This window comes from Eucalyptus grandis, chromosome 8 (assembly GCF_016545825.1).
Source record: "Eucalyptus grandis isolate ANBG69807.140 chromosome 8, ASM1654582v1, whole genome shotgun sequence".
In the NCBI taxonomy this organism is placed as follows: Eukaryota; Viridiplantae; Streptophyta; class Magnoliopsida; order Myrtales; family Myrtaceae; genus Eucalyptus; species Eucalyptus grandis.
In genome coordinates this window covers 42226371-42247378 of record NC_052619.1, presented here as the reverse complement: position 1 = coordinate 42247378, position 21008 = coordinate 42226371, and the positions used below count along the sequence as shown (strand labels likewise).

General features: G+C 41.3%; 1 protein-coding gene across 2 annotated transcripts; it reads left to right on the top strand.

The window, feature by feature from the left end:
• Nucleotides 1-3609: 3609 nt before the first annotated feature.
• Nucleotides 3610-9455, top strand: LOC104414481 (probable methyltransferase PMT3). 2 transcript variants are annotated; one of them, XM_010025621.3, is made up of 8 exons: nt 3610-3954; nt 5077-5480; nt 5635-5799; nt 5936-6118; nt 6358-6952; nt 7971-8083; nt 8217-8437; nt 8782-9327. In XM_010025621.3, exons 2-8 carry the CDS (start codon nt 5220-5222, stop codon nt 9101-9103), a joined length of 1860 nt encoding a protein of 619 aa, XP_010023923.2. In that variant the 5' UTR covers nt 3610-3954; nt 5077-5219; the 3' UTR covers nt 9104-9327. The 2 variants fall into 2 exon arrangements, with proteins under 2 accessions (XP_010023923.2, XP_039156398.1); XM_039300464.1 differs by lacking the exon at nt 3610-3954 and having other exon boundaries at nt 5220-5480; nt 8782-9455.
• The last annotated feature ends 11553 nt before the right edge of the window (nt 9456-21008 follow it).

Here is a 21008-nt window from a genome sequence, read left to right as displayed (position 1 = left end):
GTTTCGAGTTCGTAGTGTGTTTATGAAGAGGATGGCTTGGGTATTTGATATCAAATCTAAGCGAATGAGGTGTCATGGGGGACATGTTTTGAGCTTGACTTTTGACAACATCTGATATCGATATTAAAAGCTCATTCTATCCCTATCTAATTTGAGAAATATTTGGCACTCAACTTCTCCCTCATTCCAATTCTCAAGCTTGTGATTCCTTCGATGCCATTCGATTCCTTCTTTTTGTAAAATCATTAATGTCGCTAATGCAGTTAAAAAGTCAATTTCGCAATCCGGCAAATTAGATTTGGTGCTGACAGGTGACAAGGTGTTGCCAGAAAGACTTGTGGTACGTACGTACTATTGGTTCATGTCATTTTTAAAGGTAGAGAAACTGATTTTTCAAGGTTGTCTAGTCAAAACTTTCGAGCAATCGTCGGCTTTCTTTAGTACTATTCAGTCGAAATCGGAGTCCTTTGTCCCGCTTTTTGTTTACGGATAGGACTGCCATGAATGTGAGGCCTAAGATTTTTATTTTTATTTTTATTTTCCATCGACAGAGAGTTTGGGACCGGCCCCCCCCGCAAAAAAAAAAAAAAAAAGTTCGGATGGGCCGTGCGTTCTGTACCGGCCCGGCTGGGTGCTCCGAGGTCCAGGTCCATCACGCCGCAGGCCTATTATATAACTTTTTATTTTTTATTTTTTCAGTAAATAAGTTGAAATTTAGTATGATCCCATCCCCACCCTCCCCAAGGAAATAAAAAAGATTTTCATTTATTGACTATCGATTGTAAGGTAAAATCAAAATATATAGACACCCTACATGTTGTGACTACGATATACTCGAGCACAAATGGTTCCTCTTATTTTAAGTGGCCAAAAAAGTCATAATTTTATTACATTTATGTCAATTTAGTTATAAACCATTTTAATTTTGTCAATTGAATTATAAAAACTTAAAGAATTTGTTAAATTAATTCATCTAACTAATTTTGACCATAAAGCATTAACGTGGAATGACGTGAATAATTTTTGTAATTTTTTAAAATTTAATTTCTATATTTTTAATTTTTGATTTCTTTTTCGATCCTTTGTTGACCTTTTAAAGTCCTCTCTTTTCTTTTTCTCTATTTCCCATCTTCTTCTTTCTTGGCTAATCGTCGGCCGTCGCCAAAAATCTTAAAAATTAAAAAAGAGATGGAAAACAAAGAAAAAGGAAAATAAAAATGAAAATGAAAAAATTAATAATAGATTTTAAAAATTAAAAATCAAATTTTTAAAAATAAAATAAATGAAAAGGGAGTATATGAAGGAAAAGATTTTCCTTATTGAACAGTGAAAAATATTTTCCACTTAATTTTTAGGTTTCATCCGAACACCGGAAAATAATTACATTTTCCTGAAAATGACTTATTAGAAAATATTTTCCAAAAACGCCACATTTTCCGCGAAACAAACGGAGCCTTAATATCTATCGATTGTAAGGTAAAATCAAAATATATGGACAACCTTGACATGTTGTGACTAAGGTACACTCGAGCACAAATGGTTCCTCTCATTTTAGGTGGCCAAAAAAGTTTACATTTGCGTTAATTTAGTTATAAAATTTTTAATTTTGCCAATCAAGCCATAAACCTTTAAAGAATTTGTTAATATAGTCCATCCACTCAATTTTGACGTGGATAATGACGTGAACAAATTTTGCAATTTTAAAAAATTTAATTTCAATATTTTTAATTTTCGATTTCTTTTTTTGATCCTTTGTTCACCTTTGTCAATCATTGTGCAAGGGCCTACAAGCTCCTGTCAACCACTTCGCATGATATAAATGATACCTGACCGCTTAGGTCCTAATAATTAGAGTTGGGGTTTCTCGAGTTAAAGCATTAAGAACCTCAACATGGGTGCTAGGGATTCACCAGTCTATGATGGACTTGGGTTGGTGTCGGTGACTAGGGCATAGGAGCCAAATACCTAAGCACGAGCACTAGAGTTTTGGCCCCAATCTCAAGTGACTCAAGTCCAGCCTTTATGGATCCAAGCTTGACTACCTAGGAATTAAGGTCGCGCAACAGTGACATGGGCATAGGAACTAAGTACCTAGACATGGACACGAGCACAAGCACCGGGGTCTCGATTGTAGCCTTGAGAGACCCGGGACTTGGCTTGAGCATGGACGCTAAGTACTTGAGCATCCTTGTCGAGGACTTGAGCTTAGCCATTGAGGTCTCAAGCCAAACCTTTTGTGGACTTGGGTACAGGAGTTGGCTATTGGGCATAGCCTTGGGATCCCTACATGGGAACTAGGGTCTCGGGCTTAGCCGTTGTGGACCCATGCCTAAATGTCAATGACTTGGGCATAGGAGGAGGCGGGTGCCTCGGCACAATCGTTGGGAACCTAAGCATGGGAACCAAGGTCTTAGACTTGACCTTGAGCCCAACTTTCATGGACCTAAGCCTAGCGGTTAAGAAATCAATCCTTACCTCGATGGGCCCAGACCTAGGAATGGACAATTGGGTTTTTGTTCCCAAGTGTTAAGGTCTTTAGTTCAAGCGTCGATAACTAGTTGCATTTTAATAAATGATTATTAATTGTTAAAAGTGAAAATTATTTTTTAAAAGCTTATTCAATGACTTATTTTCCTAGAAGATCCAACGTAAAAAAATGTGGAAAATGTTTTTCAACAGGAAATTTCAGATGAAACCAATGCTCCTTTACTAAAAAGTTTCGACGACTAGAAACAAAGGGCCTCGCCAGCCAGGCCCACCAAATTCCATTCCGCTGATGGGCCGTGCCGGGCCGCACTGATCTGATGCCGCCGATCAATTGGGCCTTTGGGGCCATGAGAAGAAGCCCAACGGCCCTAGAATCGGGCGGGCCCTCGCTACCAACCCGTGAACAGCCACTGATTCAACCGGCGGTCATCGGCCTGGGCCCTGGGCACGGCATGGCCCCTCTCGACGATGGGGGCACGAATTGCTCCTCAAAAACAAAAGAGGAAAGCGAAAGCAGGAATAAATCGGGTGGTAAAGCGGGACCACAAAACGAATTCATTTTTCCAATCGATCGTGTCGGTGGCGCTCGACCCGGATGGATCATCATCGTGAGAAGCGAGACCTTATCTTCCCCCTCGAAACGAATTCAGCAAAAAAATCCACGACGGATCTCATCGAGATAATCGCCTAGTTCCACCGCAAAGCATTATCACCTCCGCGTCTCGTCTTTCTTTTACCAAATCATCAAAAAAAAACCCAACTTCAAGAATTGGAAAAAATGCTCCCTTTTTAAGGTCCTTTCTCTCTCCTTTTTCTTCACGCGTTATGTGATCCCGTTCGCATGTTCATCGATAAGTGGTACTTTTCGAAATGCACACCGACAACGTGAAACCCGCGTCCTCAGCCTTTTCAGTCGGCCGAACCAAAGCAAGGAGAAAAAGATCCACCGACTCCGAATCCGAATGAACAGGTGGCGTCGCCCCGTGCAAAACGCAACCGGCCGGCCCGTCACGGTGCTCTCTGTCCTCTAAGATTTGGCTGAAAAACATTAATTTCGCGCGACGAGAAAGGCGTCCATGGACCATCGCAATCCCCCCCTCCTGCGAAACGACGGCGTGGAGGAACTGCTCTCCCAGCAGCAACGAACGAGATCTGTGCATCTCTTCACCGGAGCGCGTCATTAAAAGAACACCACTCGCAAGTGGGGGAAAGTGACTGCTGCTGCTGCATAAATCCCAAGCCCCTTCTCTCTCTCTCTCTCCATCTCATCTCCCTCCAAAAATAGAAAAGCCAAAGGAGCAAAAAGTCTGAGATCCAATCTAGCACACACTGTGGCGTTTATTCCCCATATAGAGAACCACTCCCCCTCAGATCTCCCCCCGTACAAATCTCGGGTCTTTCTCTTCTCTCTCTTCAATCACACATTCTCGTTGCCCACTCCCGCTGAACGATCTCCGTCACCACCCAGTAAGTTCCTCCCTTTCTCATCCCTCCTCGCCATTCTCGTGTTCTTGCTCGTGGGTTCCGCGTAAAGATCGGTTCTTGGCCCGAGATCCGCGCGGGCTCGCCATCTGGGTCGGATGGGTTCCGCCGCGGCTCGGGTTCTTGGTGATTGGGGAATTCTTCTTGGCGCTAGATTCGTCGAGATCTGCGGTGGAATTCGTGCCATGGGATCTGTTGGGTAGTCGAATTCGTGGGTTCTTGTTCCAGATCTTGTCTTTCCCGATTGATGGGCTATCTCGGGTAGCTCCCGTCTAAATTTGTCATCCTCTCATTGGTTTCGATTCCACTTTATTGGCAAAGAAACTCATTAAATGCTTTGCAAATGAGGAATGTTTCAGCTTTCCGGTATGGGCTATCCAGTTGGTGTGGGCAACATTTCTCCCTCATGATTACGACTGATTTTATTTTATTTTTTGAGTTGATTGGCATCTTGTTGCGGCTGGGGATTTTTGGTTTAGATCTTGTGACATAATGTTCCTCTTTAAGTTACTGATCAGTTTCCAGAATTCGATTGCTTCGCCGCCTGTGTTGTTGTCGGTGTCATTGTTGTGACGGCTCACTATTGTTCTCTTTTGCTTGCTGGTACTCTTTGGTCCTTACTCTTGGAGTGGAATTGCTTCCTTCCATTCAGTCATTGTAATGCTCTATAGTCCGTTCCAAAACGAAATCGCCAGGTCGTTTGTAGAAAAGTTCGCAATGGTTGGAATGGTACTGTGGTTTCAGGATATCGAAATGGTGATTGTGCTTATGGTTGCCTATGGCTGGCCTGTTTAAATCAAAGATCTGCGGCTTTCGGATTGGAAACTACCATCCGTTGTGCTGCTTCTTTTGGGCATTAAAGCTCGACCTGAGGCTATTTTTGATTTCGTGGGCGATGGAGCCACATACCTTTCCTGTGTCTTTGCCTTTGTTGGCTCTTGTCTATGATGAGATGCTAAACATGAGCATATGCATTACTATTAGTCTTATCCTTTAGTCCCTGACCACTGTGCATTTTTTCTTTTTCTTTTTTTTCATTATTTAACTCTTGTTGAAGTTGATTATTTACTTCTCTGATCTGATCTTGCTGTTTCTGCGAATTTCCAGGTTTTGTTGATATCGAAGCTTTAAGAGGTCAAATAAGGCAGTGTGGGCGTTGTTAGTTAGCTGAGATGAGATCTGCCTTATGATCTTTCAAGATACAGGGAACTGAAAGGTTCAATCTGGGATAGTGGATCCAAGTATACTAAATGATGAGGGGAAGGTCTGACGGATCCCAAAAGAAGCGCTTAATAACTTCAGTGTGTGTTGTTGCGATCTTTCTTGGTTTTCTATATGCATACTATGGATCGATTTTTGGGCATGGTACATCAGCCCTGGAGTATGGCAGCAAGTCATTGAAAAGGCTTGGCTCATCATATTTGGGTGGAGATGATGAAAGCGATGGAAAGCAAGATGAGGCTAAGTATGGGCAGGAAGATGAAGATGATGTGACAGTGAAGAGCTTCCCAGTAAGTTACTTAATGAAACTGCCTCTGTCATTGTTGATACATATGATCCCTCGTTCTTTAATAAAGAAAAAGATATTAAAGTGAAAAGACTTCTCTCTACATCATCATTTACTATAATACCATCTCGGTTAATTTGGGATCATTCTGATTGCAGGTTTGCGATGATCGCCATTCTGAATTGATTCCTTGCTTAGATAGGAACCTTATTTACCAAATGAGGTTGAAGCTGGATCTATCTTTGATGGAGCACTATGAGAGACACTGCCCTCTTCCTGAAAGACGGTACAACTGCTTGATTCCTCCTCCTCCAGGGTACAAGGTAAGTTCATGCATCATTTTAGTAGTTTCAAGCGGGTTTAGGTTAACCTTTAGGATTGTCAGTTCCTTACTAAAAAAGCCATTGTCTTTCTACTGTTCTTATGTTGGTTATATTCTCATCTCCTTGCATGCTACAGGTCCCTATTAAGTGGCCTAAAAGCAGAGATGAAGTTTGGAAAGCAAACATCCCTCATACTCACCTTGCACATGAGAAATCTGACCAGAACTGGATGGTTGTGAAAGGCCAAAAGATAAACTTTCCTGGAGGAGGCACTCATTTTCACTATGGAGCTGATAAGTACATTGCTTCAATGGCTAATGTAAGTATGCTAGTCATTGTAAATAGTTGTAGGCCACCTTAAGATTTTGCTGTGTCATGCTCAATTTGCTGCTTGATGTGTGCACTTTCAAGGCAGCGGCATACATAAGTTCTTTAGTATGCACACGAAATGTCCATCCATGTGTTGAGCTGGGCTTTTGTTCAGTAGCTTGTCATCTAGAAGATCTCCTAGTGTTTGCTGGTGTGAAAATAATGCTATTTTCGCCATTGTTTTGCCAGATGCTCAACTTTTCGAGAAATATTCTGAACAATGAAGGAAATATAAGGACAGTTTTTGATGTTGGCTGTGGCGTGGCAAGTTTTGGAGGGTATTTACTCTCATCAGACATCATGGCAATGTCCCTGGCACCCAATGACGTGCATCAAAACCAAATTCAGTTTGCTCTGGAGAGAGGGATTCCCGCATATCTTGGTGTCTTAGGTACCAAGAGGCTCCCTTATCCTAGTAGGTCCTTCGAGCTTGCGCATTGTTCCCGGTGTAGAATTGATTGGCTTCAAAGAGATGGGATTCTTCTTCTTGAGCTGGATAGGGTTCTCAGACCTGGAGGTTATTTTGCCTACTCTTCTCCTGAAGCATATGCGCAGGATGAGGAGGATCTTAGAATCTGGAAAAAGATGAGTGCCCTTGTTACACGCATGTGTTGGAGAATAGCTTCGAAGAGGAACCAAACTGTCATTTGGCAAAAACCTCTGACAAATGATTGTTATATGGAAAGAGAACCTGGGACTCAGCCGCCTTTATGCCGATCTGACGATGATCCGGATGCAGCATGGGGCGTGACCATGGAAGCGTGCATTACACCATACTCTGACCGTGAGTTTCCATTTCGTTTACGCTTCCCCTTGCCAAATCTATATTTTTGTTTGCTCGCTTTTCTTAATTTTGAAGTTTCTCATGTGTTGTTTCCTCCTTTTCAATTAAAGTAAGACTACAAAGGAAGTTGCTATGAATTTCTTTTGGGAATATAGAGAAATTATTTTCAGGAAGAAGTAAACATGCTTGAGTGGCTGATGTCTTTTCAAACTATGTGTGAGGAGTTTCCTAGCACGCCCTCTAGTGGGAGCCAATGGTTGCATAAATAATTGCCTGGAAGTTGGAAATTCTAGATTCTTCTCACATTGATCATGCATTCTAATAAACGGTACTTGTCTTCATTCCAATGATGAAAGTCCTGTGTCCTGAGTTTGTCATTGTAGTAGCATCGTCAAATGACCATTTGGTGAAAGTGCAGAAGTATGCTGTCTGATCGGGGCCCTTTGAGTGATAAATGCTCGTATTTAGACAAGGCTTAATCTCTAATTTTTCATTCGAAAACCGGATGTAAGATATGGGAGAGTGTTTCCTTTTATGCATCATGGGGCTAAATCTGTCCTACTTGTTAACAGCCTTTAAACACTTGTTCCAACTAGTGCTATCTTTTTTTTTTCATCCCCCCCCCAAAAAAAAACACAAAATGTAAATTTGCTGAATCATTCTCTTTCAATTAAGATCTAACTTTTGCATAATGCCTTTGTTTCGCTAGAACTTGCGTTTATGTGAATTGTTTGCTGAAGAAGTTAATTCTACGCCATATGAGGGTGAATCCAAGTTGAAAGGAAAAGACTAATGAATTAGAATATATTGGTGCAAACTTCAAAGAAGGGTTTTGAACACTGAATATATGATACATATTAAAAGAAGGATCTAGAATTTTGATCCTACAGAAGATTTTCTTTAAGATATAATTGGAAAATCTTTTATGCAGTTGACCCTGTATATGTTTCATCCAGTAGATGGTAGACTACTTGGAGATAACAACTGAAAGGTAACTTATTTGTTTTGCTTTTATCAGATGACCATAAAGCCAAGGGGAGTGGATTGGCTCCTTGGCCAGCTAGATTGACTTCTCCTCCTCCTCGACTTGCTGATTTTGGCTATTCAAGAGACATGTTTGAGAAGGACACAGTAAGTTTCGAACAGGCTCCTCTTATATACTTTTGAAACTTCTTGCAGAGAAAGTGATTCCTCTTTTGCTGGTTTACTTCACAATATCTTGGTAAGTTCAGGCACATGGATTGACTTAAGATTTGTGTCTCAGGAAACTTGGCAGCGAAGGGTTGAGAACTATTGGAACTTACTGAGCCCGAAGATCACATCAGACACTCTGAGGAACTTGATGGACATGAAGGCGAACATGGGGTCATTTGCGGCTGCGCTGAGAGGAAAGGATGTGTGGGTAATGAATGTCGTCCCTGAAGACGGCCCAAACACTCTTAAGCTGATATATGACAGAGGCCTAATTGGCTCTATTCACAACTGGTATGTTCCTACACCCCGTTTGGAACAATGGCTGGTAACTTTTGTTTTGTGTGGGCCAATTGAAGTTTATTATTTGTCTAAGTAACAGACTTAGACTTCTTGGTGCATAAAAATAGCTCAATACTGCAATTTTTTAGTAGTGTTATGACTGCGCATCCTGCAATTCTAATACCGCATCATAACCGATTGTTTTCAAAGTCTGGGTCAAAATTCATGTGGCAGTGCAAGAAAGAGCAGTTATAGTTGACATTCAATTAGAAATTGGATTTTGACCTTCCCAATCTTGATAAGTTCTAAAACAGGGTTTGACTGGTCAAAGTTGGATGACATTTTGATGCTGACAGGTGCGAAGCATTTTCAACCTATCCTCGGACTTATGATCTGCTCCATGCTTGGACTGTCATTTCGGACGTCGAGAGGAAAGGGTGCAGCGCAGAGGATCTCCTCATTGAGATGGACCGTATTCTCAGGCCCACTGGTTTCATAATCATCAGGGACAAGCAACCAGTTATTGATTTTGTCAAGAAATACTTGACGGCTTTGCACTGGGAAGCGGTTGCAATGGGCAACTCAGGCTCAGAGCCTGATGAGGATGGGGATGATATTGTGCTCATCGTCCAAAAGAAAATGTGGCTGACAAGTGAAAGTCTCAGGGATGCAGAATAGAAAGCATCGCGCGATCCATGTTTCTTTCTCCAGGGTCGGACGAAGAAGCCCGTCTGATGCAGCGAATATGGTGAAGTCTGGAGAATTTTTATGGTTTGTAGCATTAACCGATGATGATTCTGCAATTGTTTCACGTTTTTGTCATGATAATGTTTGGTTGTTCGTCGGTAGGCCAAGGACTACCACATATTTATATAGGCCATTATTTATTTGTTTTTCCGTCATTTTTTTCCTTGTCATGGAAACGCGATAGGTACGACTTTAGCCCGATCATTGATATTAAAGGTGTCTCAGATGCACTTCTCTTCATTTTAGAGGATCATTTTGCGAAGCAGCATGAAGCTTTGGTTGATGTTCTTCTTGTCCCTTTTGTATGTTTCTCTTCAAACGTTGGCAAACCAGGTTATTTGATGGTCTAATCATGAATGCTGATGCAGTGCTATCAAATATCATGAATATCCTCCCAAGAGGACCATTTTAAGCACTCTGGGCAGGCAAAAGATTTAGAAGAGCATCATTTCAGCACACTTTTTTGGATGTTACATAATCTGTCTTTTTAGGCCTGGGCCTGACATAAACCTTGACTTGGATGGGAGACGTCAAAGTCAACTTACCAATTTCTATTTTTGGGCCTCGGAAAAAAGTTTATGTTCTTGAAAAGACCAAAAAAAAAAAAAAAAAAAAAAAAAGGAGAAAGAAGCTGTGAAATGTGTAATGTAACAGAAGTGAGAAACTGTGCACATTTTAGAGGGGAAGCATTTCTTTTCCCCATAATTACTAATTAGTGGCATGACTATGAACATTGCATGGATTTTGTATGCACATATACTGCCATTATATATGGGAAAATTAATCGAGATTTGTGTTGGTAAACTTTGTCAGTGTATAATAATTAGTATCAACTATGACACATATCCTTCTAACCATCTTTGTTATAACTTACGGATTATAGTAGATGGTAAGCATTAAGCTTTTATAACAGATGGGGTGAAATAAGACCAATCTGACTAGGGTTGATTTGTTCCCTTGATTAATTTTGATAGCCAATAAATTCCAGAAAAAAGAAAACCCAATGTGAGTGACATGAGGAATTACCACTGCCCATCACTGTAGACATATATTACTGTACTGACAATTCCCAGTCGAAGCTAAGGAAGGGAAAGTAGAGTTGGAAGAAATCAAAATGCAAATTAAACACTGAAAAAAAAAGGGCAAAAGGTTTGATTTTTGCGATGAGAAGCGGTCCGCACTTTGACTGTCCGATTAGGCACGTTCCACCCGAAACCTGTCACATTTAGAGATCGAGATGCCTCCGATACATAACATCAGATTCTACTCGTAAGTTAAAATATACAAGTGGGAGGTGTCTAAAATGTCCTAAAACCCTAAGAAGGCCAAGCAAGCTGTGATCTACTCAGAGTGCAATTTCTTTAACCAACTCATCTCCCTCTCTACTGTTAACCCAGGTGTCTGTGCAGCCCTTGCTTTCAACTTCCATAAGTGAACATGTATCTATAAAAGCATGAAAAGATTTCAAACGATAGGGATCCACGAGGCGCTTACTTGTTTTCTCCCAATGATACAAAATTTCGTTGAAGTCGCCGACACACACCCAAGGTAAAGTGTTATAGTTACTGATTTGGCGCAGCTCATCCCATATACGTTGTCTTTGACTGTACATTGAAGGGGCATGAATACAGGTGAGGCGCATGGGTAATCTATTGTCATTATCCGTGCATATCATATCTAGATAGTACGCTGTTTGATTGTCAATAGATATAGAAACTCTCTCATTCCAAAAAACCGCCAATCCTCCTGCTATTCCCGTAGGATCTTCAAGTATATAGTTTGCAAAATTTAATCTCTTTTGGATTTTTGTCAACACCAGTTGTTAGTTCTTCGTCTCCATCAAAAAAACTACATGGCGCTTTTCATGGGCCACTAGGGCCCTTAAGGCTCGAACTATTAGGGGATTGCCCAAATCCTTATAGTTCCAGCTTAAAATCTTCATTTGTGGTGGGGTGGCTTATTCCGGCTAGCCACCACAACCCATCTGCCTGGTTCGTCGACAGCAAATATGGGAGTATCCATCAGATTTGAGTCATCAAGGTCCTCAGGTCCTTGAGGTTTCAGCTCATAGGAAATGTACCGTTTAACTTTCTTTGTAGGGCTAGCTTTGGGAAGTAACCGATAGTCCTTTATTTTCCTCTGTGTGGAGGCGCCAATTGCTGTAGGTGAGTGAACTTCAATATGTGTTGAAGCAGGGGATAGTGCAAGCAGTGGCTTCTGAAAGGCCATATTGAGGTCGGCACTGAGGAGGTTCGACTAAGGTGAGAATAGGTGGATCTGGTGGGGGTTCAACAGGTGCCTTGCCACGTTCCTTGCTTTGCTTTGCTGATCAACGGGTATTAATTGGTTGGATGGTTGAGGAGTTTCCGGTATGATCTCATCCATATCCTCTTCGTTGCTGTTCAACTCATAAAAAGCTACCCAAAAGGGGTTGTGTTCCTTAACTTCAGCACAAAGCCATTGGCCGTAACAGAGATTGTCTTTCCTATTCATTTTTTCTTTGTCATAAGGAAATTTTTTACAATGCATAGCATAATGACCAAGGACTCCGCATGAATAGCAGAAATGTGATAGTTTTTCATAACGGAAATCTAGCCATATATTCTTGCCTTCTAATCGAATCAACTGGCCAGGCTTTAGAGGGTCTTGAAGGTTGATTGCCACTCGAGCTTGCCCTGTTCTGAAGGTACTGTCTCTGCTTTCCACTTTAACATCTAGCACTGTTCCCACATGTCTCACTACTCTAGTAATCATATCCATAGTGCACCTTTCTAGAGGAAGCCCAAATATCTAAACCCAGAAAACACATGTTGTGAAGTCATAATAGTGGAGGGATGTATTCGGTAACCAAGGTTTGAGGATCACTAAATAGTGTGAGAACAACCAAGGTCCGTATTCTAATACTTTTTGCTTGTCGACTTCCTTTGTAAATTTAGCCACATATAACCCTACTTCAAGTTGGGAAATGTCGACATTTTCAGTGCACCAAGCTTGTTTCATGGTATTCTGGAAAGCTGGGAAATTGATCGAGGGGTTAGATAGGATTTTACCTACCAATGTAAATTTGTATTTTTCTAACTTGTCTGTCGGGGCAGCCTCATCACAAACTTCGACTTGCTGTTTAGGCCAGAGGCGACCTAATCTCTGGCACAGAGCTGCCAGTCGAGCGTCTTCATCTAGGTTGTTGTGCTCCATTGGTAATCCGACAGAACAAGGTAGCTTCAGCTTGGATAAATTGGGTTGGATAGAAAGGCCATAGGTTCGAGATAAGAGGGTTTCGATGGAATCCTATATTTGGCAATCAGACCATTGGGCGATGTTTCAAATGGTCGAGATGGACAGAGGGGATGTTGTAAACAGAGTGTTTGATGCATGCAGAGCTGAAGAGTAGCAGATGAGAGGTACCCTAAGGTCAAGCATCTCCACGCACGGGGATAGATAATGGCAAAGAAGGGAGGACAATTATGAGGAGAAGGAAAGAGGATTGTGTGTAAAGGGCGGAGGTCAATTGCAGTTAGGGATGGGGAGCGTGGTGAGATGAGGGATGCGATTGGGGATGGGGTGCGTAGTAAGAGAAGAGATCCAATTGGGTTGAAATTCAGGAGCCATGGCTTGAAAGATAGGTTACAACATCAAAAGCGCGCAAGGCAAGTAACATGGAAAGGGAAACAAGAGAAGAGGAGTGAAGAAGAAGTCAAAGATTAGGGTTTGGAGATTAAACTACCATGGCGGTAGAGACTGCTCTGCAAAACGAGAGAAAATTCGTATTTTACTTAGAGTGCAATTTCGCTAGGTGGGAAAATGTTCATTTTCAAGCAGCGTTTTGAACAATCAATCCCTGTGAATCTTGGAGGCTTCTTTTTCTTCGAACTTCCTCTTTTTCATCTTCTGCCACAACAAAGTCTTCTCGGACAGCCTTGCAATTCGTCCATTCCGAGGCAGCTGTCTTCCTCCATTGTGACTAAAGATTCCATCGCAGAAAGTTTGACTAGATTACACATCCTAGCAAAATAGAAATTTCTTAGTACTTGGCGTTTCCAGCATGTTCTTGATGATTCCCCATGATCTCAGGCGAGTTCAATCACAAGCTAACGCCCTACAAATTGGGGGTTGCCGGCTAACCCTAAGTTCTAAACCCGATACACTTATAACTCAATTCATACTCTTCGTATCTATGGAAATGAAAATTACAATGAATGTGCGAACTATTAGACACGGTATTCTATTCTTGAAGAATCATTTCAGGTTCTCAAGAGAAGCAAAACATTTGTCTAGGAATGTTCGAATGAGATCTTTCAATAACCAAACAATGCACTTCTTTTCCACGAAAGATTCAATCTCTAATCAAATGGCATACTCTCGAAAAGTCGATACTGCATTGAAACCGTCATGCACACTATTCAATGCCGCATTGAAACCGTCACGCGTACTATCTATGCACCTTGTTGCCAAGCGAATGACATGCCACAAACAGTTAGGTTACACGTGGCGCAAGTAACAACTGACATAATGAGAGTTGCCTGAAGGCTCAAGTTAGGAAACAGACAAACAAAAATTTAAATTCAGTGGTATCGTGTGCTAAAAATACATTAAATCTTCATTAATTCAGCAAGACATTTCATGATCTTGACTGACAATATATCTCCAACGCATTAATGGATTCCACGAAACATTCAATCTGTACCCAAATGGTGTACCCTAAAAAGTAATTTGGTGTCAAATTAATTTGGTTAAGCTTCTTCTTTTTCTTTATCAATCAACAAAATTGATTCAGAATAGGTGTCAGATGATGGGTACAAATTTAAAAAATAAGAGCATCTTATTCCCGTTTGTTTTTTGAAACATATATAATTACTTTTTTTTTTGGTCGAAACATATATAATTACTTTGAAATTGAAGATTTTCTTCATATAATGATACATCTCTAGTAATTTCTTTGAATTCTGTCCGATTGTGGTGAAAGTCCTCCTGTCCCTATTCCGTGTTGAGTAATTATACAATTACAAAATCCGGCCACTATTTATTAGAATTTGGCACATGTGAGAGATTGAAACTTGGGATCTTCCCTTATTAAGTCGAGGTTAAATATCCACGCATTTTATCATTGTACAAACTCAATCGGGATTGTTGTTATGAATTATTTATGCTACTATTAGGTATTTAAAATTGAGTGATATTATGTTATTTGACTTTGGATTTATACATATACATATATTCTATTATTACATGGTTGTTTTCTATGTTTCAAGAAGTATTGAAATTGGCTGATAAAGTGGCGAGGAGCAAACGAGCAAGTTTTTCGAAAAGAAAAATTTAATGTTTTCAAGTCATGGTCGAGCAAGAAGTCCCCCCATTGATAAGCCCTACATCAAGAAAATAGTTCCAGTGAAAAACTTAAAACCTTGGAGTGTCATAATCGTATTTAAATTGGGGATATAGGGTTCTTTTTTACTCCATGGATCATCCATAGCCCTCCAGCTTCACAAGTTGCTAGAAATGCTGCAAATGTGTCCGCGAACACATTGCAGAGGCCATTGGAAAACATCCTAATAGAAGCCCATTGACCTTCAGATTGTAGTTAATAGATTTAGAATAAAATCAGGCGGTGCTAAAGAAAAGGAAAAGGCTAGCAGTACATGTGGAGTTCCCATGAACTAGTCGTGAATGTTATGACAATAGAAGCGGCAGCATTAGTTACAAAAACATTCCTTTCAGTTTTTTTATCAATATCATATGCTCTGTTTCTTATACGCTCAACCAATTGTCTCGTCATCCTTTAGCACGTAAAGATTAATACTTTAATACCAAACAAAATATATTAAAATTAACTTAAAAATTTGTCTCACTATCTATCATCGTTGAGGACAGCACACAAATCCACATTATCGAGCCCAACAGTAGCACGAGTGATATCAATATATTATATTGATGAGTTTATGCCCCAAGCAATCAAATTATGAATATGAGCATGCTGAAGTTATGACATGTCAGAAATCAGGCCTACCACAGTATCCCGGTCTCCTCTTGTCAAATTCGTGCTATTTTACTCAGGTATATGTGACATAAAATGCCGAATAACCAAAGCCCCGATGGTGGCAGGATGACTAACAATCAGAACCTACCGAAAAAAAAAAAGAATTAACTAACTGAAAACGTCAAACACTTTTTAATAGAATTAGCAACCATGCTAAACTACTACAAAACGAACATCTTTAAAGTTATATCCCTTTGGTGCAAAGTAAATAAAAAGATTTCAAAATGAAAATCATTGCACCTATTTGTAGATCAAGTCATTAGTTGCAAAAATATTTTTTAGGTCTTCTATCAATATCATATGCTATGTTTCTCATATGCTCAAAGCAATTGTCCCATCACCCTTCAGCAAGTAAAGATTAATATTTTAATAACAAACAATGTCAGAAACCGAAGGCAAGCAATGTACATGGCTTTTCTGTTTATATTACAAAATGTATACATAAAGAAAGGCAATGTAATATCTTACAAATCAATCTAATGTCTAATTGATTCTTTACAATCAGAATGTGAATCAATCAATTCCCGATATATTTCGAGAATATTCTGCATATCTTCCAACACTCCCCCTCAAGTTGGTGGCTTGTAGATGTCCAAGACGCCTAACTTGCTCAGTAGATATGCATGTTGTTTTTGACATAGGGCTTTGGTAAACGCATCTGCAGGTTGTTCAGCAGTTCCAATCCCTCTTGTCTCGATTGTCCCTTCTTAAATCTTCTCTCGAGTAAAATGGCAATCCATCTAAAATGGCAATCCATCTCTATGTGCTTGGTCCTCTCGTGCATTACAGGATTTGCTGCAAGCTTTAGAGCTGACTTGTTGTCACAGAATAATCTCGTCGGTCCTTTTAGCTGTATTCCGAGATCACCAAGTAATCCTCGCATCCACACAATTTCACATGTGGTCTTTGCCATAGCCCGATATTCCGCTTTAGCTGAGGATAGAGAAACCGTTGCTTGCTTCTTGGTTTTCCATGAAAGAAGAGAATCTCCCAACTTAATACAAAACCCAGTTATGGATCTTCGACTCATAGGACACGTTGCATAATCTGCATCGCAATATGCTGTCATTTCCATGTTGCATCTTCTGGATAGAAGTATCCCGAGTCCTGGACATCCCTTCAAATACTTCACGACCTTTAAAGCGGCATTCATATGGGATTCCTTTGGTTTGTGTATAAATTGACTGAGATTTTGCACTGCATATGATATATCAGGCTTGGTCATAGTCAGATAAATGAGTTTTCCAACGAGTTTCTGATAACTCGTCGGATCCTGCAATATAGGATCATCCTGAGAATTTTCTCCAGTGTGATCTGCTGCAATCAATCTGATATTCTGCTCGATAGGAATGACGGTTGGCCTGCATCCTGACAAGCCGGCTTCTGATATAATTTCCAACACAAACTTCCTCTGACTGAGGGAGATTCCTTGGTGGGATCGAGCAATCTCAATCCCAAGAAAATATTTTGGCGCTCCCCCAGATCTTTTATATGAAATGTGGTATGTAAATATTTCTTCAGGCTCTTTATTGCAACTTCATCATTTCCCATGATAAGAATGTCATCAACATAAATCATCAAGTAAATAGATGACGTACCTTTGGTCCATGTAAATAAGGCATAATCATATTTAGATTGTTTGAAGTTTACACTGATGAGAGCATTAGCAAATTTAGCATACCATTGTCTGGAAGCTTGTTTCAGCCCATAAAGGATTTGCGGAGACGACATACTCTATTCTCCCCCTGTCTCCGTAAGCCTTGAGGAATATCCATGTAAATTTCTTCATCTAGATCTCCATGGAGAAAGGCGTTATGAACGTCCATTTGGTGTAACGTCCAATCACGGATGGTTGCAACTGATAAAAATGAGCGGACAGTAACATCTTTAGCTACTGGAGAAAAAGTTTTGTGATAGTCGAAACCTTCTCGTTGCATATACCCCTTCGCCACTAATCGAGCTTTGTATCTTTCAATGGATCCATCAGCTCTATACTTTACTTTATAGACCCATTTGCATCCTATAGACTTCCTATTGGAGGGCAAAGGAACTATCTCCCATGTGTGATTATCACTTAAGGCCTGTAATTCTACTTCCATGGCCTTTTGCCACCGTGGGTCTTTGGATGCCTCATCATAACTAGATGGCTCTTTCTCATCTGATATATGACTAATGCAACATCTATGCTCCGACGAAAGCTTGTCAAAGGAGACATAAGAAGATATTGGATAGTGAATACCCGGTCCATTAAGAGAGGCGCAGACATAGTCCTTGGTCCACGTCGGTGGTTTCGTAGCTCGCCCCGAACGTCGTGGATGATCCGTTGGTGGTGGAGGTGGAGATGATTTCGCAACATAATTGGTTGTTTGATCACCAGAATCATCTTCAATGTTCATTGGAATAGGTTCATTTTCCAATGGTGCTCGCGGAATTAATTGGGCATCAATCGAAGAAGAGGGGATATCTTGCCCTGGTGATGCTGCGAGAAAATATTCAGGAGATACATTTTCCTCAATTGAGGAGCGATGAGAACTGGTGGAGATATCCAAATCCTTTGTAGATTCACGAAAGGGAAAGATGGTTTCGTGAAAAATGATATCCCTGCTTACAAAAAATTCTCTTATTGTTGGATCTAGAACATAATAACCCTTATGTGAGGTAGAATAACCCATGAAAATGCACCTCCTAGCTCGTGGGCTCATTTTGTCTCAAGGCCCCATAGTTGCAGTATAGCAAAGACAACCGAAAATTCGTAGATGATCTATTGCTGGTTTTTTCTTATGAAGTAATTCGAAGGGTGATTTACCAGCTAATATTCGAGTAGGCATACGGTTGATGAGATAGGCTGCAGTGAGGACACAATCTCCCCAATATGTTGCCGGAATGGATCCTTGAAACTTCAAAGCTCGGGCAACTTCCAGCAAGTGACGATGCTTACGTTCCACTACTCCATTCTGTTGTGGAGTACAAATACAGGAGCTTTCATGTAAAATACCATGGAGCAAGAAAATTGATCTGCAATCATGACTAAAAAATTCCTTCCCATTGTCAGTTCATATGCGCTGAATTGACTTCCCAAATTGATTTTTAGTTAGGGTGATGAACATTTTCAATTGAGATGGAACTTGAGCCTTTAATTGCATCAAGAATACCCATGTGGCCCGAGAGTGATCATCCACAATTGTTAGAAAATATCGTGAACCATCACGATGTGCTGTGTGATATGGTCCCCAGACATCCACATGAATTAAAGAAAAGATAGTGGTGGAACGCTTTGTATGCAAAGGGAAAGATGTGCAAGATTGTTTTGCAAGGGGACAGATAGGACACGTAGAATATGGAAAAGAGATATTATGTCCCATTCTTGAATGTAAAACAAAGTCTTTATCATTGGCAATAGCATTACACAATGACAATTTATTGAAAGGAATTGAATTCAAAGCAAGATGACTTGGAATACTGGTCCAGAAATATAAACCTTCGAAAGACTACCCAAGCCTATCGTTTCCCGAGTTGAAAGGGCCTGAAAAAAACATGTGTCAAAGATTGAAGAGTATTTGACAGGAATTTTCCTTGCAGACTTTTGATACAGAAATGAGGTTGAATTGAAATTGTGGGACATAAAGGACATTTTGCAGGACAATTTGGGAGCTAAGTTGAACAGTCCCCACAATGTGACATGAGTAATGCTCCCATTTGGAAGCTGCACAGAAATAGGCATGTCCAATTTCCTATGCATTTTTGAGAAAAAATTTATATCACAAATGATATGATCACTTGCTCCTGAGTCAACTATCCATGCCCTTTTTGAAATTGAATTGATTAGGCAATGGGATATACCTGAGAAACTTCCTCCTTTATTTCCAATATTTGTTTTCTAAAGGCTGCCGATTCGCTTGCCGATATTGCCCATAAGTAATTGGGCGGTCACTACTTGGTCCAAAGAGGTCCGCCATTACAGTAAGCTGCAGAATACTCTTTCTTTTGCCTTTTTCTCCTGGCTTGCCATGTAATTTCCAGCAATTATCTATGGTATGATGTGGACGTTTGTAATGCTCACAGTATAATTTACCTCGCCCCCTGGAATTTTGGCCAAAATTCCTAATTGATGCGGAATAAATCTGACCGTCGGATGATTTAAACATGGAACTATCTCCACCGTTCGATGCAGCGTACGGATCCACTCCTTGCAGACCGTCAGATCTACGCGGGAAATCGAGACCGTCAGATCTTCGCCGGAAATCGAGACCGTCGGATCTCCGTGAGAATTCCGAGCCGTCAGATCGCCATGAGAATTCCGAGCCGTCAAATCGCCGGATTGCATCTCCACCGTAGGTTCCTTCCCTTTTAAGGGCTCTATCTGCATTTCCGAACCCTAGCCCCTCGCGATCTCTCTCTCGGGCTAGGGTTCTTGCCACCGATTCTCTTCCGCAGCGTTTGCCGCGAAGAGCGAGAGCAACAGATTCGCCTCCTCGTGTTTGCTCCGGTGCCGTGAGCCATTGGCTCTCTTCTTGGACGGCCAACTGGAAAATCCGGCCGAGGGGCGGCACGGGTTCCATCGCCAAGATCTGCGAATGAAAAGTGAGGTATGATTCGTTCAATATCAAAAGAAATCGAGTGGATTTCTCCCTCTCCTTCATGGATTTGTACTGCCTGAGAGTCTCTGGAGGTCCCTCGAGTTTCTCTTCTGTGGCTTCGAGCTCGTTCCAGAGCGATGACAGTTTGTTATATACCTTCTTTGTGACGACATATTTCCTTGCTTGAGATTTGTGAGTTCCTGCATGAGACAAAAAAAATTCGCTCGATCGAGCTTCCCATACATTTCTTTTATGTTGTCCCACATATTTTTCGAATCTTCCATCGGTGGGAGGCCTGCTGCGACGTCTGGAGAGACGCAGTTGCCGATCCAAAGTGCGGATCGTGTGATTGCACTTTCGCCAGTGCCTCGCCAGCCTTTCATCCGACGGAATAGGAATTGTTCCGTCAAGGAAACCGTCTTTATCTTTGGTCACCAGGGCCCGCCGGAAGTCTTGCGACCATTTGTTGTAGTTTTCTGGCCCGGTCGGTTGCGGGCATCGATTAGTCGCAACTCGGGCCCGTCGGCGCTGATACGTGCAATGGATCACCTGGCTCCGGTCGACCGGTGATGGCCACAATCGGAAACGGTAAAAATCCGGGTGAGAGGTTCGGGTAGGGATTCGTCCCTGTACCCGACCCATTGAACTCGGTTCTATGACCCGCATCTCCAGACCCGTTTATTCGTTCTGCCTCGGCGGCTGAGTTTGCCCCGCTTGCGGCTGGTAGACTCTCGTCAAGTGAGACGTTACTTTGGTAACTCATTACCCCCGGCAATGATGGATTCGGGCCTTGCCCGACGTACCAAGGATAAGGTACCCATTGGTAAGGATGGCCCGGAATGGGCTGCCCCATATTCGCCTGAGCCGGGTATATCTGCCATTAATTTTGGATTGGAAGTTGGGTTGTGGAAATTGCAGGTATTGCATGGGTGCTGTGGCCCTGTGTCTCTCCCGTTGGTGTGACATCGCCTGTGGGAGGAGCGACAGATGTTCCAGGAAGCAAATTCTCTGGATTCATGGTAAGAATTCCGTTTCTTCTTCCTTCCTATAGAGTTTGATTCTTTCGTAATCAAGACTTTTATTTGTCTTGCAGTTTCGAAAGCAATCAATTGCGGAAGATGGAGCTTATAGCCAAAGCTCTGATACCATGTCAGAAACCGAAGGCAAGCAAGAAGCGGAGGAAAGAAGAACAAGGTTTTTTTGGTAGAAGATTTTCTTGTATTCT